The sequence below is a fragment of the Engystomops pustulosus genome, chromosome 2 (genome assembly GCF_040894005.1).
Source record: "Engystomops pustulosus chromosome 2, aEngPut4.maternal, whole genome shotgun sequence".
Taxonomy (NCBI): Eukaryota; Metazoa; Chordata; class Amphibia; order Anura; family Leptodactylidae; genus Engystomops; species Engystomops pustulosus.
Window position 1 is genome coordinate 131,712,342 of NC_092412.1, and position 26,272 is coordinate 131,738,613.

A 26,272-nucleotide genomic window follows, 5' to 3' on the forward strand; every position below is an offset into this window, starting at 1 on the left:
TAGTGAGGGCTCAGAGTGCCACCTCTGGCACCCGTGCAATAGGTTCACCCCCACTGTCATAGGGTGTGCCGTTGACAGCGCAAACACTAGAATGTCAGCAAACGGCTGACATCATGATGCGTGCAACAGATGGAGCCAATGGAGGACATCAATGGAAAGAAGAGGATCTGACAGGGGGAGTTGGAAGGAGAGGACACTTTTCTTTACTCGAGTATAAGCCAAATTAGGGCTTTTCAATACAGTCTGTTCCCTACTTAAGGACACCTGACTTACAGACGACCCCTAGTTACAGACGGACCCCTCTGAGCTCTGGTGAAGCTTTCTGGATGCTTTACTATAGTCACAGACTGCAATGATCAGCTATAAAGTGTCTGTAATGAAGCTTTATTAATAATCCTTGGTCCCATTACAGTAAAAAATGTTTAAACTCCAATTGTCACGGAGGCAAAAAAAAATTTCTGTCTGGATCTACAATTATAAAATATACAGTTTTGACTTGCATACAAATTCAACTTAAGAACAAACCTCCGGAACCCATCTTGTACGTAACCCGGGGACTGCCTGTACACCAGTCACTGCTACTCTCAATTTGTATAAGAAACCAGCAATGCGTTGTTGACAATTGCACATCTGCTCCTTTCTGCAACTGGTGTAGTAGTGCGTGCACTGTCAACGTGACGTCTGTATACAAACAGAAGCTGGTAGTGATGGGCGTTGTAGTGGCTGAACATGAGCGCTTACAATCATATAACAACCCTTTTAATGTTACATTTTCACTACTCCACAATTTTTTATATTTATGCATTTGTACATCTACATTTTTTTGGCTCACCGTCTTGTAGTTGTTTTGGGGAATGACTTTTGGCAGAATGTGTCATCAACATTCTCCTTAAGAGAGCATCAGTACCAGTAATTTCCTCCTCACATATCCAATCATCCACAATGCACAGATGAGGGTAGTTTGTGGCAAGCAGACGCAGCAGGGCAGAGTGTAAGCCTGGAGAAGAGAGAAGGAATAATAATAAAGAAAAGCACCATGTAGTTATTAGAATTCTTATTCTATGAGCACCAGCTACTATGTGCATGGAATACGTTGGTTTTTTTTTTGTGAAAAAATGTTCTACGTGATTAACTTGCAATGCATATAGTGTGAACATGGTATATGGTCTAAAGCACACAACCATTTTTGGAGGTTGTGAGCTAATCGCAAAAACAGCAGCGAAGTCAAGTTCCCCACTGACTTCTATTGTACATGGTTGCTGTGAGGTGCATTTACTATGTCTCAACGCACAGTGTGTGCCGAGCTGTAAATCATAGAGCAGGTCCTATTCCTGCCCTGATTTACAGTTTTGCCTCTTATTTCCTTTATACATAAGGGGTTCACCCGCCGATGTCCCCCCAGGCAAAACTGGTCACAAACAGGGGATCACTTCCACCTGTATCCTGCCCGTAACGGGTACACAGTGTCGCATGCCTTTGGGTGCATTTACATGATGGGATTTTCACATTTAGTTACATCATGTACAGTCGATACAATCCGTCCGACAGGTTCCAAGTCCATGTTTCTCAGTATATAAAAGGAATTATTATTATTTACAGGGTAAAAATACTTCTTCAGTAATTTAGGATCAACAGACAAGCTTTCCTTCGCTTTAAACTATGGTACAAATGATGCACTCAGCAGAAACATTAAAAGGGGCTGTCCAAGATATATAAATTATATTATTTTAAATTTCCCCAAATGCCATCCAGTGCTGGACCTCCCATGATGATGAGCTGGGCGGCTCAGCACTGCTACAGCCAATCAGTGGTTGAGTGGTGACATTCTGTAGATACTTGGGGAAATTCATCAACCTGTCTTCACAAGAATTCTGGAGTCATTTTCACCTGATATACAGTGCGCCACATTTATTGCAGGCTTTAGATCATTTTTGGACAGTTTTTTGACCCCGGGAAAAGGGGTGTGGTCTAAACAATGCACCAGTAAATTCAGATCCAAACTAGACATACTAATAGCTGGTCTAAAGAAGGACCCCACAGTTCATCCAACGTGATTTATCTGGTGCAGAATACAAATGTGGAGTCAAAATCTGCACTAGCATATTCACCAACACTATTTATACATCTGCCTCACTTGCATGAGAACCATTTATGTTTATTAAAAATAAAAATACCATTAGTTAATATAAGACAACCACTTTAAAAAAATCTACCATTAAAAACAAAGCATGATAAACTAGCGACACTTACAAGAAGATTATCACAGTCACTGTGCCTAGATCTAAGAGTACCGTATGGCTCCGAGTTTAGCCAACCGCCTAATTTTAACACATAAAAAACTGGGGAAACCTATTGACTCGAGTATAAGCCCAGGGCGGGAAATGCAATTGTCATAGCCTTCTCCCAATAGCCCCATAGCCTTCGCACATTAAAAAAAAAAAAAAAAGGGTTGGGGGGTAAACTGTGTACTACCCTTTCCGACGCCCAACTACCCCCCCCCCCCAGTGGTCCTCTCATATTTCGAAGCTCCGAGTTCATGTGCGCTGCCGTCGCATATACCATGACGTCAGCTGCTTGCTGACAGTGTGTGATACCCAAGAGGAACTCGAAGACGGAGCTGGGGCTTCAGAAGACAGCAGAGGACCTGAATGAAGTGTACATATTTTGTGCTGAAAAACTCAGCTTATATTCGAGTATATATGGTATTTGTTATCCATGGCCTAATTCATTCTAAAATAAACTTTTACAATTTCCAGAGGCCCTCAGTGATGTCTTTTCACAGGTTTTTACAATGAGCAGAACATGTCTCACCCTGCTCTCTCTCCTCTCTCTGCCTGTGTAATCTAGCAGAAGCAAGAAGTGCAGTGGGGGTGAGGGGGGGGGGGCAAACTCATTGTAACAGTCTGTGAATATGCAGCACTGATAGGATCTAGAAACACCCACCAGAGCCCCTTTTACTTTTAAAACTTGATTTTATCAAGGTGGTCATGGAGAACAAATATAAGAAGATTACCACAGTCACAGTGTCTGGACTGTAAGCAAGTTTCCCTGGTTTATCATGCTTCATTTTGATGGTAGATTTTCTTTAACTGCACTACAATATACAAGGTTAGACAGCGTTTTCCTGAAATAAATCAACCATAGTTATCAGACTATGTACACAGAGTTACTCACCTCCAAGTTCTTGCTGAAGACCTTGTGCCTGTCTAATGAGGAACTTTATTGGAATCTGATCCATTAATAATGAAGAGTAAGACTTAGGTTTCCTCTGCATGGCCGCTGTAATTAGAGCAGAGATAGCATATCTGAATCAATTTTTTCCAACTTTATTAAACTCAGTTCACACTACCATTTAAACAGAAGTTTAACATAGCCGTTAAAAATCCCATTGACATCAATGTAAATTTTAAGCCAACAGTTATGTTCATTTAGGCAGTCATCACTTTTGCATGCAGTTTCTATATATGCATAAAGGAAGCTATAATTTTAACATTGATTACCCGCCCACTTAACCAACTTCTCATTACAGTATGGAAGGAAATTACCCCCACTGTGCTCATCTCAGCTCTAACTCATCTCTAACCTTTCGCTATCCACTGCTGTAGTTTCCTTTATCACTTCTGGTACCTCTTCAACTGGACTTTCAGTGCATCACTCTCACAACGCCTTAAGGTACTGTCCTGGGTCCCCTACTCTTCACCCTCTACACCACTGGCCAAGCACAGCTCATTAAGTCTTACAGCTTTCAATACCACTCCTATGCAGATGACACACAGATCTATACTTCTGGCCAAGATATATACCCTCTTCTAGTCAGAATTCAAAAGTGCCCAGTTATATTCTCTTCCAGTTTTCTAAAACTCAACATGGAAAAAGCTAAACTAATCTTTCCTCCACATTCTCAGCAGTTCAAAGTCTGCTGCCTTGGCGTCACCTTGGACTTCTCGTTTAAGTCTCACATCCACTCCCTTACTACAACCTGCCTCCTTCATCTCAAGAATGTCTCTTGTATCCCATAGCTAATCAATACTACAATATTCTTCCCTGTAGTCTCCCAATTAACTCTCTAAAGCCCCTCCCATCTTACAAAGTCGTCCACAACCTGTCCTCCATACATCTCTGACCTAATCAGCCAATATTGTTCCACACAACCTCTGTTCCTCAGAGGCTGCTTCACTCCATTTCCATCTGTTCTTGTGACAACTGTCTCAAAGACTTCTACTGTGCACCCCCCCCCCCCATCTCCTGTGGAACAATACCAAAATGTTTAAGACTGTCCACCATTTTTTCAAACGTAACCTGAAAAACCCACCTGTTAAAGATTGCCAACCACACACATTAACTGCTCTGCTCCCTTGCCTCATGTCTCCATCTACCCATCCATATATATTGTGAGCCCTCATGGGCAGGGTCCTCCGCCCACTTGTTCCAGATTGCTGTAGTTTGCATTTGTGCTCAACTATATGTAATGTATGTGAATGCCTTATTGATTGTAGAGCACACGGAATAAATGGTGCTCTTTAAATAATAATAATAGCTATCAATGGGAGACTGTTTTAAATAGATGATTTTACATAAATGTGAGATTTTAAATTTAGATGTTTGTGTGGCAGGAACATCTTTGAGTATTGGCATACTCTTGTCCAAGCGAGAGAGAGGTAATTTCTCATAGTAAATGTTAAAACAGACAGTAACTGACATGTCTTCAGTCTATTTGTCATCTGGTTTTTTTTTTTTAAACAGGGATAAACGGAAATGCTGACAATAGTGTGAATTTAGCTTAATTTGTTTACATTTTTTTTTTACATTTTAAAAAGGTCTGTTTTATATTTTCTTATAAATTACATGAAGGTAAGCACATTTCAGAAAGTGAGATTACTAAACAAAACCTAGAAAGGTTTCATATTCACTATGTCACCTAAAATGAATAAAACTTTACTCCAATTCTAAAACAACTTCTCAGAAATAGAAACAGTGCAGATTAATATTAGAAACTTCTATCCTGTTGAACGCAAATATTCTTTCCCCATATATTCCCCAATATTTTAAGTAATCTAATAACAATGAAATTACCTACCTAGTGTTTTGGAGTTAGCCAGCAGAGCTTCTTCATAAGAGAGAAGATAATAGAGTAAAAGTAACTGAGTAGTAATTTTGCTGCACTGGTTCTGACGAAAATTTTCCCCTGCATGACCTTGAAAAACCTTCAATATTTCTTGCTCTGTGATTGGTTTGTTGGTGGCTTCTGGGCTGGACTTTGATGCAGGGGTGATTATTGAATTAATGTATACATCAATGAGTGGTATCAGCTGTTGATGTAGAGGAGTAGTAGTCTCACAAATCTGAGTGTAGATCCAGTCCTAAAACAATACATTGTTCATAGTAAAAAAGTAATCTTGGCAAATTTCATGCATTGCATAATTATCCAGATTGTGATTCTATTGTGCCTAATGAATTTTTCTGATGGCTTGGAAGATTAATGCATATTTAACACTGCAAAATGTGATCATAAGGTAGCCTGCTAACAAGGAGTCTCCTTAATATAAGCTACCCCCTATAACACATTTTTCCTTAGAGGTGCATACCTCGCTTTACGAGCATGCAAAGGAGACTGAACTGCTTTCACAGAGTAGCTTAAAGGGGTTTTTCCACGAAGTAAAGTAAGGCCCTATCCACGGGATAGGGCCTAACTTGCCGATCAGTGGGGTCACAGTGCCGAGACCCCCACAGATTGCGAAAACGAGGGGTCCAACCGACCCCGCTCTGCTCCCTCAGATGAATGGTGCAGGCGGCCTCACATGACCAACAGGCTGCAGAAAGAGTGCACAGAGGAGAGTGCACAGTCAATATTTACTCTGTTGCCATATTTTAATGAGGGATAATGTTTACTAATGCACACGTTATTAACACTCGGCTATCCAGAACAATCTGAGAGCACACTTGGTGGTTGTTTGTATTAATTAAAAAATTATGTTTGTATACATAGTAGGCTATGATTTATTTGTGGATTGCAAACAAATATTGCATGGTTTTTGTTTTAAGATTTTTGAGAGTTTTAATTCTTGTTGATGTTGTGTGTTCTGGTTTACAGAAATCTGCTCACTTATTTTTACATCCCCATTTGTGTGTAAAACTTCGTTTTGATAGGAGTTTTATGGAAAAGTGTAAGTTTTCATGCATATTTTTTTTCCAAATAGTTTGTGTAGGTCACTCAAGACAAATGCAATTGCCAGGTTGGCTGCTTTCAAAAAATATAAAGGTTTTAGTTGTGACTATGCATTTAATCTGTTAACTTGCTATATTTTATATATTGAGACAATCTTAAAATTTCTATGGTGTTTATTAGTTTTGGATAATTAATGAGGATTTATTCATGAAAACATATGACTGAGGTATCTGTGAGCCCATGTTCATCTATAACATTTAGAAGGTGTGAAGCTAATTATTTTCTGTTTGGGGCACATTTTGTTCCAAAGTCGATTTTTATTAATTAGATTTTACACTTTGCATGAAGCGCCCTACGTGTATAAATTCCTAATTGCAGGGAAAGGGTTAGTCATAAGTTCGTTTATCAGATTTCTTTATCCCTGAGCCCTCAATGGATACAGGACAAAAAGATTTATACACAAATCATTAAAATGTGCAAGAAAGAAATGTTGACCATTTAGTTACAATTTAATGAAAGCTTTGTCTCAATTTTATTCAAGTAAAACTACTAAATATAAAACAAATGTTTTTATATAATCACTAAGAACGAATGTGTTAATGTACTTGTCTAGAGTAAGCTAAGCTCTTACATTAATTCTCAGCTCAAGTCAGTCAGGTCACACATTCCAATACCAAGAGTTGTCAGAACAAGCTTCTTAATGCCATAAGCAGACTAAGAAGAACCTTGGAAGACTTAGTCGTCTTGCCAGCATCACACAAACACATTACAGGGAAAGCTTTACCTTTCTTGTTCTTTCTACATTTCAACTACATTTATCTGTGCATGGAAGTGAGTGAGTGTGTGAGTGAGCGAGTGTGTCACCCCTGCGCTTTCCAAAATCCACTTATTACCCAGAATATACAGGAGCCATTGTCTGCTGCTATGGCAGTTGGAAGCTGAGCCGTGATTAGCTGCTATTCTGCCACAGGTCATTAATATGAGCTCTGAGCTTTGATTGGTTACTATAGACAATGAGTATAAGACCGCTTATGTGTGAGGTAAGATGGATAGAGGCAGGACCTGACAGACAGGCAGGCATGCTGCGACAGGGCCAGACAGACACAGACAGACAAGCTGGATGACAGGCAGGCTGCGACAGGGCCTGAGAGTCAGTGATACATAAAATATTTTTATTTCTATTTTGTTATAGCGAAGAGCAGTTATTTACTATCAGAGGCAAGGCCGGAAGCTACAGTTAGTACTTCAATATAACGCAGAATAAAATCTTAGCTTGGCAATTGAGTCAAAATTTTGTTCTCTTAGTGCCTACAGATTATGCAGCGCTGCACAATATAAGAATTATTATTATTACTATCATCTTTAGCGAATAGAATCCAAGTAGAGTATTTTATGTATTTTGCTTTGAGAGTCAAAACAGTGGGACAATCGTACCTTTATAGACACTTTGTGTTTGGTGAAAGCTCGGCTTCGCAGTAGCTGATATATACAGTGAATAGGTAGAAAACCAGTAATGTTAGCACTTAGATTGCTTGTGACAGGGACCCGAACAGCATGGGCTGTGACAACCTAAATACAGGAGACAAGCAAAAAAATAAATAAATATGATACTTTTCTGTTTCACCAATCACAAAAACATTTAAATATACAGTATATGAAAGAAACGTCCCATGGATCCACAGAGGGTGATCAACATTAAAATATGACGACACTAACAAGAGATTTTCTAATTTACATATAAAACACACAAATGTCAGCCTGCATTAAAGTAAAGCATAAATATAGCATAGCAAGGGATATATCTATCATACCTGCTCTGTAAATATCTCCTGAGTAAAAATGGTCTTCATTCTACTGAGAGAACTTGGTTTAATGACAATCTAGAAAAGAGCAAAAAGAGCAAAGAGTCTGAACACAACAACTAATATAGAAACACAAAGAAAACAAATACTTTGGTGATGTATGTGGATTCTTGGCCATAACTTTGCCACCAAGGAATTGCGGATGTTTTCTATTGGGTTTAGATGAGGACTCTGGGCTGCCCACTTCATGGTTTCAATGTTTTCTGTTTCAAGGAACTGCTTTACCCATTTTGACAGGAAGGAACCATGTGTTGCTGAAAAAGGTTCAGATACACACTAGTATTCACTCAGCCATGTAGCAACGCCTGCTACAGATTACATTCCCCAAACCATGACACCACCTTTCACTGACACTTTGCATTCAGTCTTTCCCTAGTTTGTCAACATAATGCTTCCTATTGGACCTAAATTAATGAAACTTGGTTTCATCGCTAAATTGAAGAAATAAACCACTTTTCTGTCCACACAACAAGTTTGTCTAGGGAAAAGCATTGCAGTCACTCTGGAATGGCACACCATTTCTGCAAAGCCCATGGGAAAGTGAGGGTGCAGCCAAAATGCACGCGCCTTGTGTGACCACATCCTGAGGGTGTGGTCACACGTCACGTTTACTGCATTGCTACAGCTGAGGGAGATTTGCCTAATTAAACAGTTGTTAACTCCTGCGTTTACAGAACGCAAGTGTTGACATTGTGGTTAACACATGCAGTTGTTAACACAAACATCGTGGTTAACACATGCGTTTTGTAAACGCAGGTGTTAACATCTGTTTAATTAGGCAAATCGACATGTGACCGCACCCAGAGTCTGCCAGTTAAATTTGTCAAATTGAAGCAATAAGCATCAGGTGCCAGACCATCACAAATAACATTCAGGTATCTGAATGTGTTCTCTGATTTTGATCAATGTTGGGATATACGCACATAGGATTACACAATGACCTTGATTGATAGTTCGGAAATTGTGTGTTTTTCAATTTTGATCTCCAATGAATATAAGAATTGGGTAGCTACAGCCTGTTCACTCCTTATGAGCACAGCAAGATAGATGTACAGAGGCAGAGCTTAGAATGGCAGCTTGGATTAAATTTTTTGAACAGCGCTGAGCTGCAAATGGATATGATGTCAATGGCCTGTTAAACAAAAGCAGCTCCATAAACACTGGGTTTTGAAGACCAACCCATAGAATATTAATCACCAATCGAAATTAAAGGTGAACAATAGAAGATCTCAAACAAAAGATATCTCAAGCACTGTATAAGTCTTATCACTTTGCTTTGATGCAAAACTGGCTTTACTCACGTAAGCCTTAAAGGGGTATTCCCACAAAGACAAGATAACAGGATAACAAAATAACACACATTCTCCAATTCACTGTTAAAGGAAACCTACCATTTCAAATGGTCTGTGTAAACTGTAAACACCGAGCACCAGCTCAGGATGAGCTGGTGCCGGTGCTTACTTTCGTTAGTGTTATTAACCGCGGTATCACGCCTACATAGGAAATGCTGCAGGCGTTGCACGCGCACAGCGCCGAAGCAGCTTCTGCTATAAAGTTTAAAAAGTGTTAAAACCGCGATACCGTGGTTAATAACACTAGCGAGTGTAAGCACCCTGAGCTGGTGCTCGGTGTTTACAGATTACACCGACCATTTGAAATGGTGGGTTTCCTTTAACAAAAATACAGCATTTCACAGATAATTTCAACATGTCTGTCAGTCCTGGTCTATACAATTTCGGTTGCATTGGGATCCAACCGTAAATCAGAAGTCTAGGTTGAGCAGGACAAATTCTTCTGTCCGATGCTGCTGTCTGCTCCTCTCTGCATCAGTCCCTCCCCTTGCATTCCAAGACACACACAAAGACAGTTACTACCAGCAAACAGTGTGAGGAGGCTTACTCTACAAGCTACAGGAAAGATAAGGTCTTTATCCAGGGGAGGGAGGCACAGCCAGGTTGACTGTGTTTTATACCTGAGATTTAGCAGAGCGGAGAGTGTCTCATCTCTTATCTGTCTCATCTCTCTTTCTATGTGTCAGATACTAGTACAATGTTTAGATGCTGAATGAAAGTGCATATAAACCTGTAACCTGATGATCTAAGCAGATTGTCATCACACCTCTCAGCACAGAGGAATCATGAAGTTCCTGCTTAGAGAGTGACTGAGTGATAGAAGCTAAAAAAGCAATAAAAATTAGTAAAATTGTAAAGTAAGGGGTTAAAAATTATCTTTATTGTGTAAACATCACATTCTTTAACATAGGCCAGTGATGGCAAACCTTTTAGAGGCTGAGTGCCCAAACTACATCAAAGACCCGCTTATTTATCGCAAAGTGCCAACACAGAAATTTAATTTGTGATTTATACTCCCTTCTCTGTCACAGCTTTCATTGATACCATCACTCTGAGGACACCAATAAAGCAGAAAATAGTCCCAGGTAGAGCTGTCACTTTAAAATACCTCTGTGCACAGCAAGTCCTGGGCTGTCTGGGACTGCAGGAAGATGCCTGGAGTCATCTCTGGTGATGGCCTGAGTGCCCACAGAAAGGGCTCTAAATGTGCCACCTCTGGCACCCGTGCCATAGGTTAGCCATCACTGACATAGGCTATATCTCAGGGTGGTTTTATACAGAATCTTTTTACTTGTGCATGATTTTGAGAAAAATGCATCGGTTATTACAACTCTGCCATACCGAGATCATTATAGTATGGTAGTCAACACAACGTGAGTAACACAAAGTGCGCAAACACATTGGGGGAGATTAAAACTGTTGGTGAATTCACCAGTGCAAAGTCTGAATCCACAGTTCTTATTTGCGACACATAAATCACGCGGGATGGTTTATCGGGTGTAACGTAAGACAGTAGAGTCAGACTTTAGACCAGCTATTAGTTGGTCTAGTTCACAGCAGAACTATATTGTCTGGTGCTTGGACTAGACCACACACCCTTTTTCAGAGGCCATCCCCCAATTTCAGGAAAGACTGAAAACTGCCTGAAAATGGTCTAAAACATGGAATGAATGTAGTGGTCTGCATTTCAAACGGAAATTAAATCAGAAGAATCCTGGTGGAGACAAGTTTATGTGGTATATGTAGTGTATGGTAAATACCTGAACTCTGTTTTGATGCTTCTATGCGTGCTTTTTTAGATTTTGCAGTTCTTTTAACTGTTAATTTAAGAAACCACATATCAATATATCAAAACTGAATGTAGTTCTTTTCAATGCAGTTTTAATTGCACCATGGGAACATACCATTACACAGATTAAGGCCATTAGCACCGTGGTCTGTCCATAAATCATGGATGTCAAATGCTGGTCACATTTCATGAACTGACCACAGTGCAGAGGATTGGACTTTGAATATCCCTTCTTTCATCATATATCACTATGCTCAAATCCCTTCCTCAGCCAAATCTCCATTCTTGTACCGGCCACCTCCATATATTGCTGGTACACTTCACGAATTGAATAGGCAATACCCATTAGAACCCCTTCCACCCCAGGCTCAGAGTTTGTCCTCTAGTCCGTTATTCTTGTGGCACAGAACTACATCTTGTGAGGTGCTGGTCATTTGCTTTGCTTCTCTTGTACAGTCAGCACAGGTGGAAGAAAGCAAATGCTGATATGTCAGATGCGAAATATCAACCACACAGGTGAAACTTGCTCAATAAATTTCTTTTCAGCTGTTGAATTATAAAACTGCAACTAAAACCAAATCAAAACTGAATACAGTTCTTAAAACTGACATGATTTAAATAGTATATAGATTTTGCATCTTAAAACTAGGCTCCTTTGGGCTTCGGTTACACCATGTTATTTTACTAGATAATGTGTCAAATGCATGAATCATTTGCCTGTGCATTTTAATGAAATCTGCAATGGAGGCTCCTTACATAGCAAGCCGTGCCTACTTTTTTACAATCTAACGACAGCTGTCTATGTAAGTGCAATAAGAGATCACATTCAGTATTTACCTTCATTCCCAATGTAGAACAGACCAAATCAATGATGGCGCTCAACTGGTTGCTATGGAAATACATGGCAACTAATAGCAGCATTTCTCCAAAAGAGGCAGACACACCAGCTGTACTGTAAAGACCAAGCAAAGAAGAATGTAAGAGTACGTAACACTCTTAGAATTAACAATTCCACCCACATTACATGTGCAGACCAACCTTTCAAAATAAGCTTCTTCTTTTATCATCCAGCTAAGCCACATCAACATCAACTGCTCCTGTTCTGGGGTACTGAAACAAATATGAAACATGTTACATCCCTATAACAGTATTGAAAAACAGCATTGCTGGTATTAGTGTAAAAAAAGGCTGTTCTAGAGTCTGCAGGAGGTCTTATAATGATTTCCAATGGTCTAGTTACAATAAAGTTTCATATTATACTGCTATAGGGTTTCTTCTTTTACCATTTCTACAAATTCCAGGTAGAGTAGGTCCAATCTAAGTTTGCCCAGGGGGTTACCAGGATATTTGTCTATTGTTACATGCACAGACAGATGCTAGAAAGATGTTCTTAATATATGACATACTGGTCAGTCTCCATAATCATGAAAAGGGAGTTGCAGCTTAAATAATAAAGTGCTGGGGGAGGGGCGGGGGCACCAATCTGCTTTATCGGTGATGTGAATAAGGACTTCGCCACCCCTATACTGAAGTAATATAAAGTAGCCAGGAGGAGAGGAAAGAATAGTTTGCTTTATTTGGTATTTTGTTTGAAAAAAACTCCCATGTTTAATATAAAATTGGAAAACTTCCACTTTCATTATGTTCATGGCATGTAGTATGGGTGGAAGCCTAGCTAGCACTGCTTAAAGTCTTCAAAACAGCAAGAAATCCGAAAATCCTACATCACTTAATACTTTCAGGACTTATATTTTTACATTTACAGAGATATGTGAGGGCTTGTTATTCGGCGGGACAAATTGTACCTATTAGTGGCAACATTTAATATTCCTGGCAATGTACTGGAAAGTTGGAAAAAAAATCCAATTGCAGTGAAATTGACAAGAGAAAAAAAACACATTTGCTGCGTTTTCTTGCTGGCTTCCTAATGACACCCCCTTTAATCTTTGGATCGGTATGATCACAGGCACCAAATTTATATAGCGTTTATTAGATTATAATAAAAATCTGAGGCCAATAACTTTTTCATATTTCACTGTATGGACCTGTGTAATGTGTCATTTTTAGTGGAACAGACATTTTAATTTACAACAATTTGGGCCTTTTTCAATCAGGCATTTTTAAAAACTGGCAATACCTATTATGTTTATGATTTTTACAGTTTATTTTTATACATATTCTAGGGAAAGGGCGTTATTTAAGCCGACTTTTAAATTTTTTTTTCCCCCTGTTATTTTAGACCCCCTAGGGTTCTTTACCCCTGGAGAGTCTGATCAATAATCGAATATATACGGCACTGCTGTATTACAATACATCATAATTTTACTGCTGATCTCTAATAGAGATCAGTATCCATGGCATCTATGAGACTGTAGGCCGATTGATGCCCTCAGATGACATGATGGGGGCACTAATCATTCATCAAAGATGAAGGTATGATATGAATGTATAAAGTGGCGAGTAAAATCATACATACAGAGTTTAAAATTGACACCATCGCAAGTCCTATATGCATGACCCACAGATATATTCACAGTTTTTGCAGATGACTTGGAAGGATCTCACAATCCACACCAAAAACTTCCCCTATTTTTCTGCGGTTTTAGTGGTGGAATCACAGATGAATGGTCTCACAGCATAAGGCTAATCCATGTGCCAAACCTATGCTTTGTGTTACAGCTAAACAGAAGCCACCTTAAAATCTGCTTCAAATAATGAACCTACCCTAGGACCGCGTAGTCCAGTTGGAGAGCAGTCTCTCCCAATTTCAGATGTGTTTGGGTCTAAACTCTTGTCACTAGGAACAAGTTTTGTATAATTTACCATTCAGAACAAACTCCATGACCTAATAGTATTTGCTTAATTACAGGGGGTCCCCTACTTAAGAACACTCAACTTACATACGGCCCCTAGTTACAAACAAACCTGTGGATATTGGTAATTTATTGTGCTATAGTCCTAGGCTACAATGATCAGCTGTAACAGTTATCAGAGGTGTCTGTAATGAAGCTTTATTATTTATCCTGGTTCTTATGACAACCCAACATTTTTAAAATCCAATTGTCACAGAGACCAAAAAAGTTCTGGCTGGGATTACAATGATAAAATATACAGTTCTGACCTACAAACAAATTCAACTTAAGAACAAACCTACAGACCCTATCTTGTATGTAACCCTGGGACTGCCTGTATTATATTTTAAACCTGTGTGGTCCTGTTTAATTACCGACTACCATATCCGTACCAGTGTACAGTTATAGCAGTCAAACACTGAACAGGACAACTAACAGGAATCCCAGCAATTTCCATTAATGGTTGTTAAACATGTTAAAACTGGAAAACACCTTGAAGAGTCCCTGTCAGGGAGATCCCCCGAACTGAAGGTCCCCCCTCAATTACTGAGGCGAGTTACTCAATATGATGATATTGAAATAAGTCAGCGGCTTTAGTGAAATAACCCCCCACTCTGCATTGTAATCCTGTGAATTGAGTCAGCCGGTGTTCCTGAGCTTATCCGAATCAGGCTACAACATCCTCTTCCCTCTGTCCTTTGGTAAGCACGCCCCTGCACATATCATTCACACCCCTTTATGTGCTGCAGCTTAGAGGAAGTTGTGTTTACAAAAGGAGGAAGAGGTGTTTCAGCCCGACTCAGATCAGCTCAGGAACACCGGCTGACTCAATCCACAGGATTACAGAGTGGGGGGTTATTTTATTTCACTAAAGCCGCTGACTCATTTCACCATCATGCAGAGCAACTCACTACAGTAAAAGTGGTAGGACCTGTGTTTTAGGGGGCTATATGTGCCCGACAGGTTCCATCTTAAAGGTTAAAGTTTCTTGAGTATTATGCAGAGGATTTAACAAAATGTCAGTGAAGAGACCAGTGCAGAGTTAGACTCCAAAGTCTTATTGCGCATCAGATAAATTATGCTGAATCAATTTTCAGAGTAGTTCAGATCTAGTTAAGGACTAAATGTTTTTGTGCACAGACTGAACTTTCTTGTATCCGTGCTAGGTCACACAAAGACAGACTGATAAATCTCCCAACGCTTCTGGATTTTGTTTATATCAAGGTCAATCACCTCTCACCTTACTAGTGTTGAAAATGCTAGCAGCATACAGAAAGAAAGGGAGACAAACCGCACCCCAGCAGGAGTTGCAGGTGGACGGCTGGTCATGAGCTGAAGCACTTGCTCGGCTTCTTCATCTGTTGGCCTGCAATGTAAATACAAACACCATAAGAAAGTCCAAAGAAGTTAAAAGAAAAGTGCTTTGGCTATGAATCCGTCAGGTACAATCCAGTATAGTGCTTTTCTTCATATAATGTATATGATGTATCTACTTTGTTCACTTGTGGATGGATATTATGACTTACTGCTATTCCTGCCAGTGAAAAATTATTAAAAAGCCTCCATATCAATAATAGAGTAACACTTTATACCCCAGCTCCCAGCTTTTATTTCAAACTTTAATGACTAGCCGTTTTGTGTCTTGTAATCTTTCAAGCAACACAGATCCAGAAAACATTTAAAGGCCTACGGCTGTCATAGAGACCAGCTAGAGATGGGGCTGCTCCCTCTGAACCCTCTTAGATGCTTCAATCAAAAAGGATCACAGTATCTTGTGTGTTAAACAGGGAGCTTATACTTGGCAGTAAGATGGCTAAAAATTCACTCTTTAGTATCCTCTCAGCAATCACGCTGTCCCCGAGTGTCCATCAATGTTACAGACAACCATTATGATATTTCAGATATGATTTAAACTCAGAATAGCAATGTTAACAACATAGTGTGCTGTGATCAACTTTAAAGTGAGGATCCCTTTAGCCTTATATAAAATTGTATATATACATACGCACAGATCAACCCCTCCAATTCTTTCTACACGGATATAGTTTTCTCTCTATATACCTCAGAGGGGCTATATACCTTACCTGAGGATTTCCCTTCTGCTTGCAGATCCGTTAACTAGACAAGGTCTACATTGTTAGTCATTCTGCTGATGTACTACAAATAATTGTAGAACTTAACCCCAACTAACCCCCAGAAGGTGACCTGGACGTGCTTCAGAAAGGAGGGGGCAATGACGCCGCCCCAAACAACCCATCAGACTGATGTTACACTGGTTACCCCATATCAGGGTGATGAGGCAACTATGAGAGTATTCCTTGTTGATATGTTGTGTTGTCTTGATATATAAATCTTTATCAATGTTATTTGCGTTTCCACTAGTATATTATGCTTCCATATTCACCGAAATTGTCATATGTTTTCCACATGGTGGCCCGTAGGCTGGGCCTCCACTATAGCTCACCTCCCATGTGTTTCTGACGTTTAGGACTCATCTTTACTTTCTTCCCTTCCTCCTTTTCTGTTGTGCGGCTTTCTCCCTGTTCTACCTAGCTACACTTCAGATTTTTGCTTACTAGTTGTTGGGGCCATCCCTAAATGTACCACTAACTTCTATCCCAAATAGTACCATAGTCCCCATCAAACCCAGCAAGGGTTCCATAAAAACTTTGTTTTCTTCTAAACTCAAAAAGCGACCCAGAGGATAGGCTTTCGTTTTTAAAGATCTCTGCGTCGGTTTTATTCCTATTCAGAAACAAACTACTTTTGGAGTTCAGGTCCTCCACACTCTGGTCACATTCAGATTGCTCTGATATTTCAGGTGGGGGACTTCAATCTGGTAATGGGTCAGTCTTCAGACTCTTCCACTGGCAGGTCCTCTTTATCCTTTGCCAAAATACGTATACTTTACTTATAACCCTAGGCTACAATAAACAGTTATAACAGATATCAAAGCTGTCTGCAATTAAGATTTGCTAATGCTGGTTCTGATTACAATCCAACATTTTAAAATCCAATTGTCACAGAACCAAAAAAATTTTTCGGCTGGGATTATTAAATATACAGTTCCAACTTACATACAAATTCAAATTAAGAACAAACATACAGAACCTATCCTGTACATAACCTTGGAACTGCCAGTTCATTAGAAGCAAAAATGTTGTCACAGACAGGAGATCCTATCCATTCTGGATCAAAAATATAAATGTGCACAGAAATGACTATATATAAAATGTGGCACATGGTTGACTAAAGCCATCCCTCCATGGACCCTTAACCCCCATGTATTTTCTATTAATTCCCCCACAAAGCGGTTAGTTTACAAGAAGTACAAGATCTTATACAAATTCTCTGATTACTCCAAGCTGTCTACCTTTAGTTTAACTCTTTGCCCCGTATCCCCGCACATGAGGCTTCAGCATTAGAGGACTTGACCGAGGAAGAAACATTGCTGCTATTAAAAAATCTCAAAAATGACAAGAGAGCCCTAGACCAGATGGCTTCACTTCCTGATTTTATTAATAAAAAAAAAAAATGCATTTCACAATTTCTTCCCTTACTATGTAAAGTCTTCAACTCGGTCTCTTAAGCCACCCCTTTCCCAGGGGATTCACCACAAGCATATATATTCGTTAATTCCAAACCAGATAGGGAACCCATACACTGCGGCAATTACCGGCCAGTCTCCCGATTAAACGTGGACACCAAAATATACTCTTAATTGCTAGCCTTGCGGCTCCAGCATCATTTCTAACACCGTTGCGGAGTTCAATAGAAACACCAGACCGCTCTCAAAGTGGTCCGGCGTACTCTTGAGGAGCTGGGATTAGCGCTGGCGACTGCCGCATGACGGTCACTGCCGGCCTACGGAGCGAGCGGGCCGTCCAGGGAAGAGGCAGCGCCATGGACACCCCCCCACCCCCCATGAAAACGCTGGACCGCTTTGAGAGCAGGCCGACATTTCTATTGTACTCCGCAGCAGTGTTAGATATCGTTATTGGAGGTTTCCGATAACGCCATCATTGAAACACTGCTGCATTTGTTTTAGCACTAGGAGCTGCAATTTCTGGGTGACAGGTCCTCTTTAAGGATCTCAAATGGGACCAGACAGGTGCGCCCACTCTCTCCTTTTTATATGTCCTTGTCATGGAATCCCTGGCAAGGGATACAGACAGGCAGGGCGAGTCACAAAATGTCCCTATTCTATTCTATATGCATCCAAGCCCAGAATTTCTCTGCCAGTTATACTACAGGAATTTGATACCTTTAGCAAAGTAAGCAACTTTAAAGTAAAATGTACAGAAGTTAGAAATCCTCAATATCTCTCTGCGAGCCTCTGGGGTTACCTCCCTTAAATCGACATTCCCTTTCCACTGGCCAGATTCCTCTATAAAATACCTTGGGGTTCACATACACTCTGACCCCTCCTGCCCATTTTTCTCTTAATCACGACCCTCTGCTCAAAAGTATCACAATGGACTTAAATAAATGGCAGCTGTTGACCCTATCATAGTTTGGCAGCGTTAATGAACTTAAGATGGACACCTTGCCTCACCTCCTCCATGTTCTTCAAACCCTCCCTATAGTTATCCAAAAATCATTCTTTGTCTCTTAATAAACTCAGCTCCAGGCGAAGACCTCACTGAAGAACAATGGAGTAAAGCTTTTACGTCAACTCACAAAATGTCTGTATCTTGTCATCTCCAGGACTTCGACTTTAAAATACTATCTCAGTGGTATCGCACTGCGGTGCGACTGTATCAGATGTACCCACAGGTTCCTAGTTGTTGTTGGAGGTGTAGGCACAATGAAATACATTTGTTGGAGTTAACGCTGATTTCTCCTTTATGGCAAGATGTCACACTTTATAACTCTCTCACCCAGTCCTCCATTACACTCCTACCAGAACAGGCCTTACTATCAGTTCTTCCTGGTCCTATCTCCAGAATAAAAAAAACGCCTCCAGTAACATTTTCTCATGGCAACGCCCCAGTCCATACCAAGGAAGTGGGTTCGACTGAAGAGCCTTCTAGGGCGGATTGGGTTGTTGCCCTGAAACACTTATTCAGGATAGAAGAACTGAAAGCAACAGATGATAAAACTACTGCCTTATTCGCTATTTGGAACCCATGGTTAGCCTTCCGAGATTCTGCCTCTTGCACGAACTGGATGACCTCTGCGGAGCTCCTGTAAGCGTTGGTACTTCCAACAACAAATGTAATTCCACATTGCAAATTAATAAAGTCACTTACTGAGACAACTTTACCCCCCTTTTCCCTACCCGTCTTCCCTCCATGTTCTCACCATTTGCCTTCCATACCCGTATGTGTTTAAATCCTCCTCCTTTCATTCACATTGTATATGTTGGTGAACGGGGCTCTTTACAAAGTAGGGTATGTGCCGAATTCAAGCCCCTAATGTTTAATGTACCCGTTTACGAGTAAGATTTTGTTTAGACTCGTGATGTGTATTATCTAAGCTCTAATGTGTACGCATGAGATGCGTGTGCACATGAGAAGTATGTGTGTGTGTGTTATATTATGTTCAATAAAGCTTACTGACCTATAAATGACAAAACAGAGAAAAAACAATATTACAGAGAAGCCAAAATTCCCAGAAAAATAAGAAGATTATATTTACTTAAGTCCAGCGATACCCATCAATGCACAATACAGGCGAAGCAGGGCGCTTGCTTTGACTACATGCTCCTCTTTAAGTCCACAATAGGCAGCTCCTCCAAGCTCAATATCTCCGCTCTCAGATATATGTGGCTTCTTCTCAGTTGGAAGAATGCTCATTAACTCTGAGAGGAGCTGCCTTCTCATCTGCCACAATACAGAACTGCTGTTCTCTCGTCTTCTCTAAAATGAAAAGAGGAATTTATACTGTCAGTACAACTACATTCCCTATTCCTATGTAGACTAGATAAAAGCTATTTACCATCAAAAAGAAAGGCTTACCAGTTGTCCATTGCGTATAAATGTTCCAAACCAGGTCCTAACTTTGGCATTGGTCCCAAGGAGTAACCCGCTTACAAAGCACACCATGTTGCTGACACCATCATCACCAACCTCATTCTTAGTATGGTCTAATGTCAATGCTACGCCAAGCCCCGGAAGGTGACATTCCTCTACCTGTTGCAAGTAAGGCACACACCAAAAAATTACAAGGATCACTGCATATGTGAAGTATGTGTGAAACAGAAAACTACTTACCACCATGCCACGAACTTTAAGGGCCTGTGATGGATTCATCTTACACAACTGACGAAGAGCTTCTGTTCTTCGTCTTCCACCAGCACTTTCATCTTGGCGTTCACCATTTTTTATCAGGCTTCTACAAACTATTCAAACCCATAAAATATAACTGACAATGTGTACATATTGCTGTTTAGATTGATGTACAAGATTATTAGATGATTAATATTACTGAAATGGGCTGATAAACAATATACAAGGTAGGTCACCCACATCACACAACAGCTGAAACCCCTATCAATGAGCTGTATTTAAGATTTTTATCACAAAACAAACCTAGACATAAATGCATGTAATAGACAACCATTGTCAAAATATCTGGCAAGATTGAAAAGATCTGGAAACAGTGTTTTTTGCATAATAGAAAACTTACATGAATAAAAACACCAATGAACTTAATCAGTGGAATGGGAATATACATGGCGTTTGGGGCAACACACTGGGCAATGATGTAACATACAAAATATTTGGTCTGCTCGTATTAGTACTTATATCTCTTAGCAATACACTCACACACTGAAGTTTACAAGAAATATCCCAATTGTGGTATATTTTTTTGCTATCTTATCTGTTTACCAATTGTTGTGGGGGACTTATGTAATTTATTAGGAGGAATTAATATCATTTTCTGAGTGGGCTTTTTTTTAGTTATTATTTCAATATTATGAAATAACACTTATTTGTATTAGATTACTGCAGTATTACCTTATATAATTCATAGCCTTTTTATACGAGATTAAAGGCACGTACTCTAATTATTTTCACCGCTTCCGGTAAGTTTTTGTATATTGTTCATAGTAGATATATTTGAAAAGCCTGAGGAACATTTCAATGAGAGACCACTATTACAGATGTCACAACAGTGAGACCAGTATTTAAAGTGATGCATTCTGTGTAGCTCAGATTTGTAGCGACCACTGGAAAAGATTGTGATCAAGCCCAAGTGGGGACATGGCATTTCTAAAAGTAAGTGGGAGGTGTTAGTTGGAAGCAGTTTTACCTCAAAAGTGAGTGAAAGTAGACCTATGGAGGGAGAGCCACATGAGCCCTGTGAGGGAGAAGATTATTTGAAAACCCCAAACTCCAACTGGCCCAATCTCAGAACCCTTCAACCTGCTGACACTAAGTTATGCTTTTTGAGCAGCCCTTTATTATCGTGAAAAAGTAAGTGAGAATCCTCCATGTAATTCTTTGTTGCTTCCAGGGGTGTATACACCACATCAGTGAGGGTTCCATGATTGATGCAAATCAAGTTTGTGGATTGGAGTGGGATTGAGCAGCTTGCAAATGGATTCTGAAAGACTGCAGTTTTCATCCACTAGATGGCACTAATCGAATAACAGATGCATTTTCCCCATGGGAATCACATACACAATGTTCCAAACAAGTGGTTTTAATTTAACCGTTTAAAGGGAATTATTCAACAGCAAATTTCCTATTGTTTCTGACAGGTTCTGTGTTAATCCCCTGACGCCAATCTCAAATTTTGTACATAGGCTTCAAAAAGCCATTACTTTTACTTATTTTCTATTTACAAAACCATCTTCTATGAGGCAAAGGCTGTATTTACATAGAGTATGAATTGCGTTCTGAAACGCAATTGAAAGGCTGCATGGAGGGCCTTGGCCCAATCGCAAATGCATGCCCACTTGTAAGTTTCTATGAAATAGTTACTAGGAAAAAAAAAAAATCAAAGCAATGGAACTGCAAATGTGAACAGTGACAGGATGTTTTTCAGGGTTTATTTTTGTGACTTATTTTGTGGCGAAATAAACACCTATATTCTGTGGGTGAAGGTTAGGTGCAGTTTACATCTGCTTTGGGGTTTTCTATTATACTCTCATAGTATAGAAACTAATTATGGGAGGTCTTCTGTTCAGCAGAGGTTTCCTTCTAAGACAGGGTAACTTATGACATGCTTCTGGTAATATGTTGGCTGCTGCTGTGCCATTTCTCGTGCTATAAATAATGGAAGGACAATATGAAAACTGCCAATGCAAACATTAATGAAGCCACAGTACAATCACCGATATACCAAACATACATAGTTATTCTGTTATTTCCCTTAATTATAATATTTTTAAAATATGAATCAAAAACATTTTTTTTTTACTGTTTGTCCAAGGTCATATTTGGTAATGCTTTTATAGTGGAAAACACTTAGACCATTATATGGGTTATTGATGCTACAGTGATAAATATCTCACCTTCATTAAAACTATCAGGAACATTTGCAACCAATAAACAAAGAAACCAAGCTCCATTGCGAACATGAAGGAGAGCTTCAGCCATGTCTGTGATGGGCAACAGCGTGTGCAATTCTACAACAAAAAAAAAAGCAAAGACTATGTAGACGGGTTGATATCGTTAATGACTACAGAAATTAGAACAATAGTTATTGTCAGAACCTTCAAGGCAACCCGTCACCACATTTTTCACAAATACAGGTAGTGACAGGTTCCCATATAGCCCAGGTAACTAACTGACACCTTTCTATTAGTTAAAAATTGTTCCCCCTAGATCCCCATATTTTCAACTTTATAGTTTTACCTGGTATCTAAGCATGGCTACTGCAATTTGAGGTGGGCGTGGGCTCCTCGGGCTGAATCCAGAAGCTCCTCTCCATGTTATATCTGTATGCAGCTATAATGTCATGTGACCAGGGTGACATTGCAGGTCCTACATCTTTGTAGCATTAGAAAACTGTACACCAAACATATCTCACGAAATCACAGCATATTGTATCACATGAACTTACAGCAGCCTGCATGGAGAGGAGTAGAAGTCCATGGAGGCTGCTGTGATTGTTTTATGTGGTCAGAAATGTACATGGGGTACAGTTTGCTTATTTTAAGTAGCTTAAGGACCTTTGATGATGTCACCCTGGTCACATGACATTAGGCCACACCCCTCAACTCGCTCCAAAGATAGATACCAGGCAAGATTAGAACTCTGATTTTAATCTGAGGGAAACTATTTTTTAGCTAAAAGCAGGGTGTCAGATAGTTACTATGGCTCTATGGGAACCTGCCACTACCTGTATTTGTGAAAAACATGGTAACAGGTTCCCTTTAAGTCCTGATATAAGCTGATGGGCACAATTAGATACACTACACATTAGATACCTGTCAGCCACTGACTGATCTCTCTCATGAACCTTGGTCCATAAATGGGTTTACAGTAAAGATAAGGAGTTTATGTTAGTCAGGTTTGGGCGACAATCCTTTGTCACACAAGTGTTCGCATAATCTTGTAGAGACAACAATGCACTAAATGGGATGCTAAAAAAGTTCTAATTCATTAAAATGTAGAGTAGATTAAACATGCAGGCGAAACACTACCAGCTTGTAAGATGCATAGCACATCCGCAGCTTCCTCCATGTGCACCGGACTTTCAAAGAGCTCAGATGACTTGAGGAAATATTCACCATTCGAATCTGCAACCTACAAGAAAAAACCCAAAAATTTGTTTAGTTTAAAAACAACATTTCAAAAATGTGTACATTGTAGGTGATAGAGTCAACATAACAATGATCTTTATCCAAAAAAATTAAAGAATCAAGAGAATAGGCAGAAATTCTAAGCAGAAGCACGGTCTACTTAACCAGAAATAAGAAACTCATACCTTATTTATTATAGCCAGTAGCTCGCTGAGCACCAGACGTAGCCGGCGAGGAGAATCACTGTGCTCAAACTCCAATGTCAGGCCATGCTGAAGCTGTGATACCAAGATACTTTCTCCAGTACCTCCCCCAAGCTTATGTCTGTGGAGAAGAATATACAAGTTATTAAAAAAAAAAAAAAAAACAATGCAGGGACATCAGGGTTTGTATATTTATTTTCTGTAATCCCTGAAATAATAACTCCTATTGCACCGTCAGGTATTGCAATTATTTACCCATTTACAGAAGGTGGCACGTTAGCTATTAATAAACCATATATGTACAGAAGACACATGCATTTGGCACTTGGTGAAAAATATGTGGCTTTAGCTTGTAGTTTTGGCACCCAGTCCCTAAAAGGTTCACCATCACTGCTCTAGAATAACTATTGTTAATAATAAATATTTTAAAATGTATTGAATCAAAACATAAAACAATGTAGTACAGTATTGGGTACCCAGGTGAATGTTATCACTACTAGTGGTATAAACTATTGATAGTATACAGTATATCAAAAGACTATATGCTGGGGGCTAGTGGGAAGGATGGCTATATGCTGCGGGCAGTCTGTAAATAAAGCAGTTCCCAACCTAGGCTTATACTCCAGTGATTAGGTTTTCCCCGTTTTCTGTGGCAAAATAAGAAGCCTCTACTTATATACAGCTTTGGCTTATACTCAAGTATATACAGCAAGTTTATGGTGGATGGTTCAATCCTTACTAATCACAGGTGCTTCCTGCCTGGTCATTCTAACATATGTGATCTCAATAGAGCAAGCAATACTCTATGGTATTTGACTGGAGTAGCAGAATGCCACTCCATCCAAGACCAAATCACTTTTAATTTCAATTTTAAACACTTTTTTTTTTTATGGTCTTTTGATAATATACCATATACCATCAATTTATACCAGTAACATTCACACAGCCGTATGCCATACCGCTGTGCGCTGGAGAGTAGTAGCTGACCCCTCCATAAAGAAAAGCGCGGAAACCGCCGCACAACCAGGAAAAACCAGGCCGCCATTGCCAGATTTGCAGCAATATATACATTCCCCCAAGACGGCCGCCTGAATGTACCCCAATAGTGATAACATTGCCACAAGACACTATACAACATTGCTTTATGTTTATATCTTTGGAACCTTTCTATGTTTTGATGCTAATTAAATTTTAATAGTATTTACACAACACATAGTGTCAGAATTCTACACTTTACCACATTTACCTCTTTATGCCGCCTCCAAGCCAAGAGGGCATGGAGGTGTGTGAAAGGGGAATGTGCTCAGTGGTGTTGTGTGGCATTCCTTTCCTGTGCCTGCACACAAGCTATACCCTGCGCCAGTTCAGACGCAGGATATAACATAATTGTAGGCTTGCACAGCTGGCAGCCTTGGCATCGCCAACTTCATGTCTTGAGTTGGTTTTATGTTTAAAGTGCTATTCCCACGAAGACAAGATTCTTAAATATACTAAGGTTAACAAAATTCACTTCCTCCAATTCAATGTTATTAACAAAAATACAGCATTTCACAGATGCACTTCCCACCTGTCTATTAGTCCTGGTGATTATAATTTTAGTTATCCCTGTATCCAACTGTATGACTATGGTCGGACAATACCCTCAAGCTTATCTTGCATTGCAGGAGAAGGAGGGATAGGTGGCAGAAAGCACACTACAGACACAGGCACTTCCTGGTTCAGCCATTCTTCTAGAAAGAGTGGAGAGGACACAACAGCTGTTGCTCTACAAACCAGATAAGCTCTGGGAGGGGGAGGCATAGCAGTGCAGACTATTTTATTGATAAGGTGAGGCAGCAGAGTTAAGTGTGTTGTGTCTTATACCCATCTCATGACTCTGATCTATCTCATCTCTCTATGTGTCAGTAGACTGTGCAGAAGCTAAAGTGTAGATAAAACTGTACCCTGTTGATCTAAGCACATTGTCAGCACATAGCATCTCATAGCACAGAGGAATCATGAAGTGCTTACTTAGAGAGTAACCGCCCACACAGAGTTATGGGAGCTAAAACAGCAATAAAACAGAATAAAATTAAGGGGTCAAAAATTATCTTTATTGTGTGAACATGAACAGGGGATTAAAATTTGAGAACTTTCTTTCATGGGAAAACCCTTTTAACCGGTTAAGGACCGGGCCCTTTCCTGTTTTTTCATGTTCATTTTTCACTCCCCACCTTCAAAAATCTATAACTTTTTTATTTTTACACGTAAAGAGCTGGGTGACGGCTTGTTTTCTGCGTAACAAATTGCACTTCATAGTGATGGTATTAAATATTCCATGCCATGTACTCGGAAGCGGGAAAAAAATTCCA

The 26,272-nt window shown here is 39.8% G+C and overlaps 1 protein-coding gene across 1 annotated transcript in view; it reads right to left on the reverse strand.

Moving 5' to 3' along the window:
* INTS2 (integrator complex subunit 2) overlaps positions 1–26,272 on the reverse strand; it is a 48,161-nt gene that overhangs the window by 18,393 nt on the left and 3,496 nt on the right. The window contains exons 3-16 of the mRNA XM_072136445.1: positions 23,904–24,042; positions 23,620–23,722; positions 22,486–22,599; positions 20,237–20,364; positions 19,982–20,155; positions 19,662–19,882; positions 15,262–15,387; positions 12,208–12,279; positions 12,007–12,121; positions 7,978–8,046; positions 7,601–7,735; positions 5,078–5,360; positions 3,175–3,279; positions 833–997 (exon numbers count right to left, since the gene is read on the reverse strand). Of these exons, the coding sequence (XP_071992546.1) occupies positions 833–997; positions 3,175–3,279; positions 5,078–5,360; positions 7,601–7,735; positions 7,978–8,046; positions 12,007–12,121; positions 12,208–12,279; positions 15,262–15,387; positions 19,662–19,882; positions 19,982–20,155; positions 20,237–20,364; positions 22,486–22,599; positions 23,620–23,722; positions 23,904–24,042 (1,949 nt within the window). The remainder of the gene's footprint in view (positions 1–832; positions 998–3,174; positions 3,280–5,077; positions 5,361–7,600; positions 7,736–7,977; positions 8,047–12,006; positions 12,122–12,207; positions 12,280–15,261; positions 15,388–19,661; positions 19,883–19,981; positions 20,156–20,236; positions 20,365–22,485; positions 22,600–23,619; positions 23,723–23,903; positions 24,043–26,272) is intronic.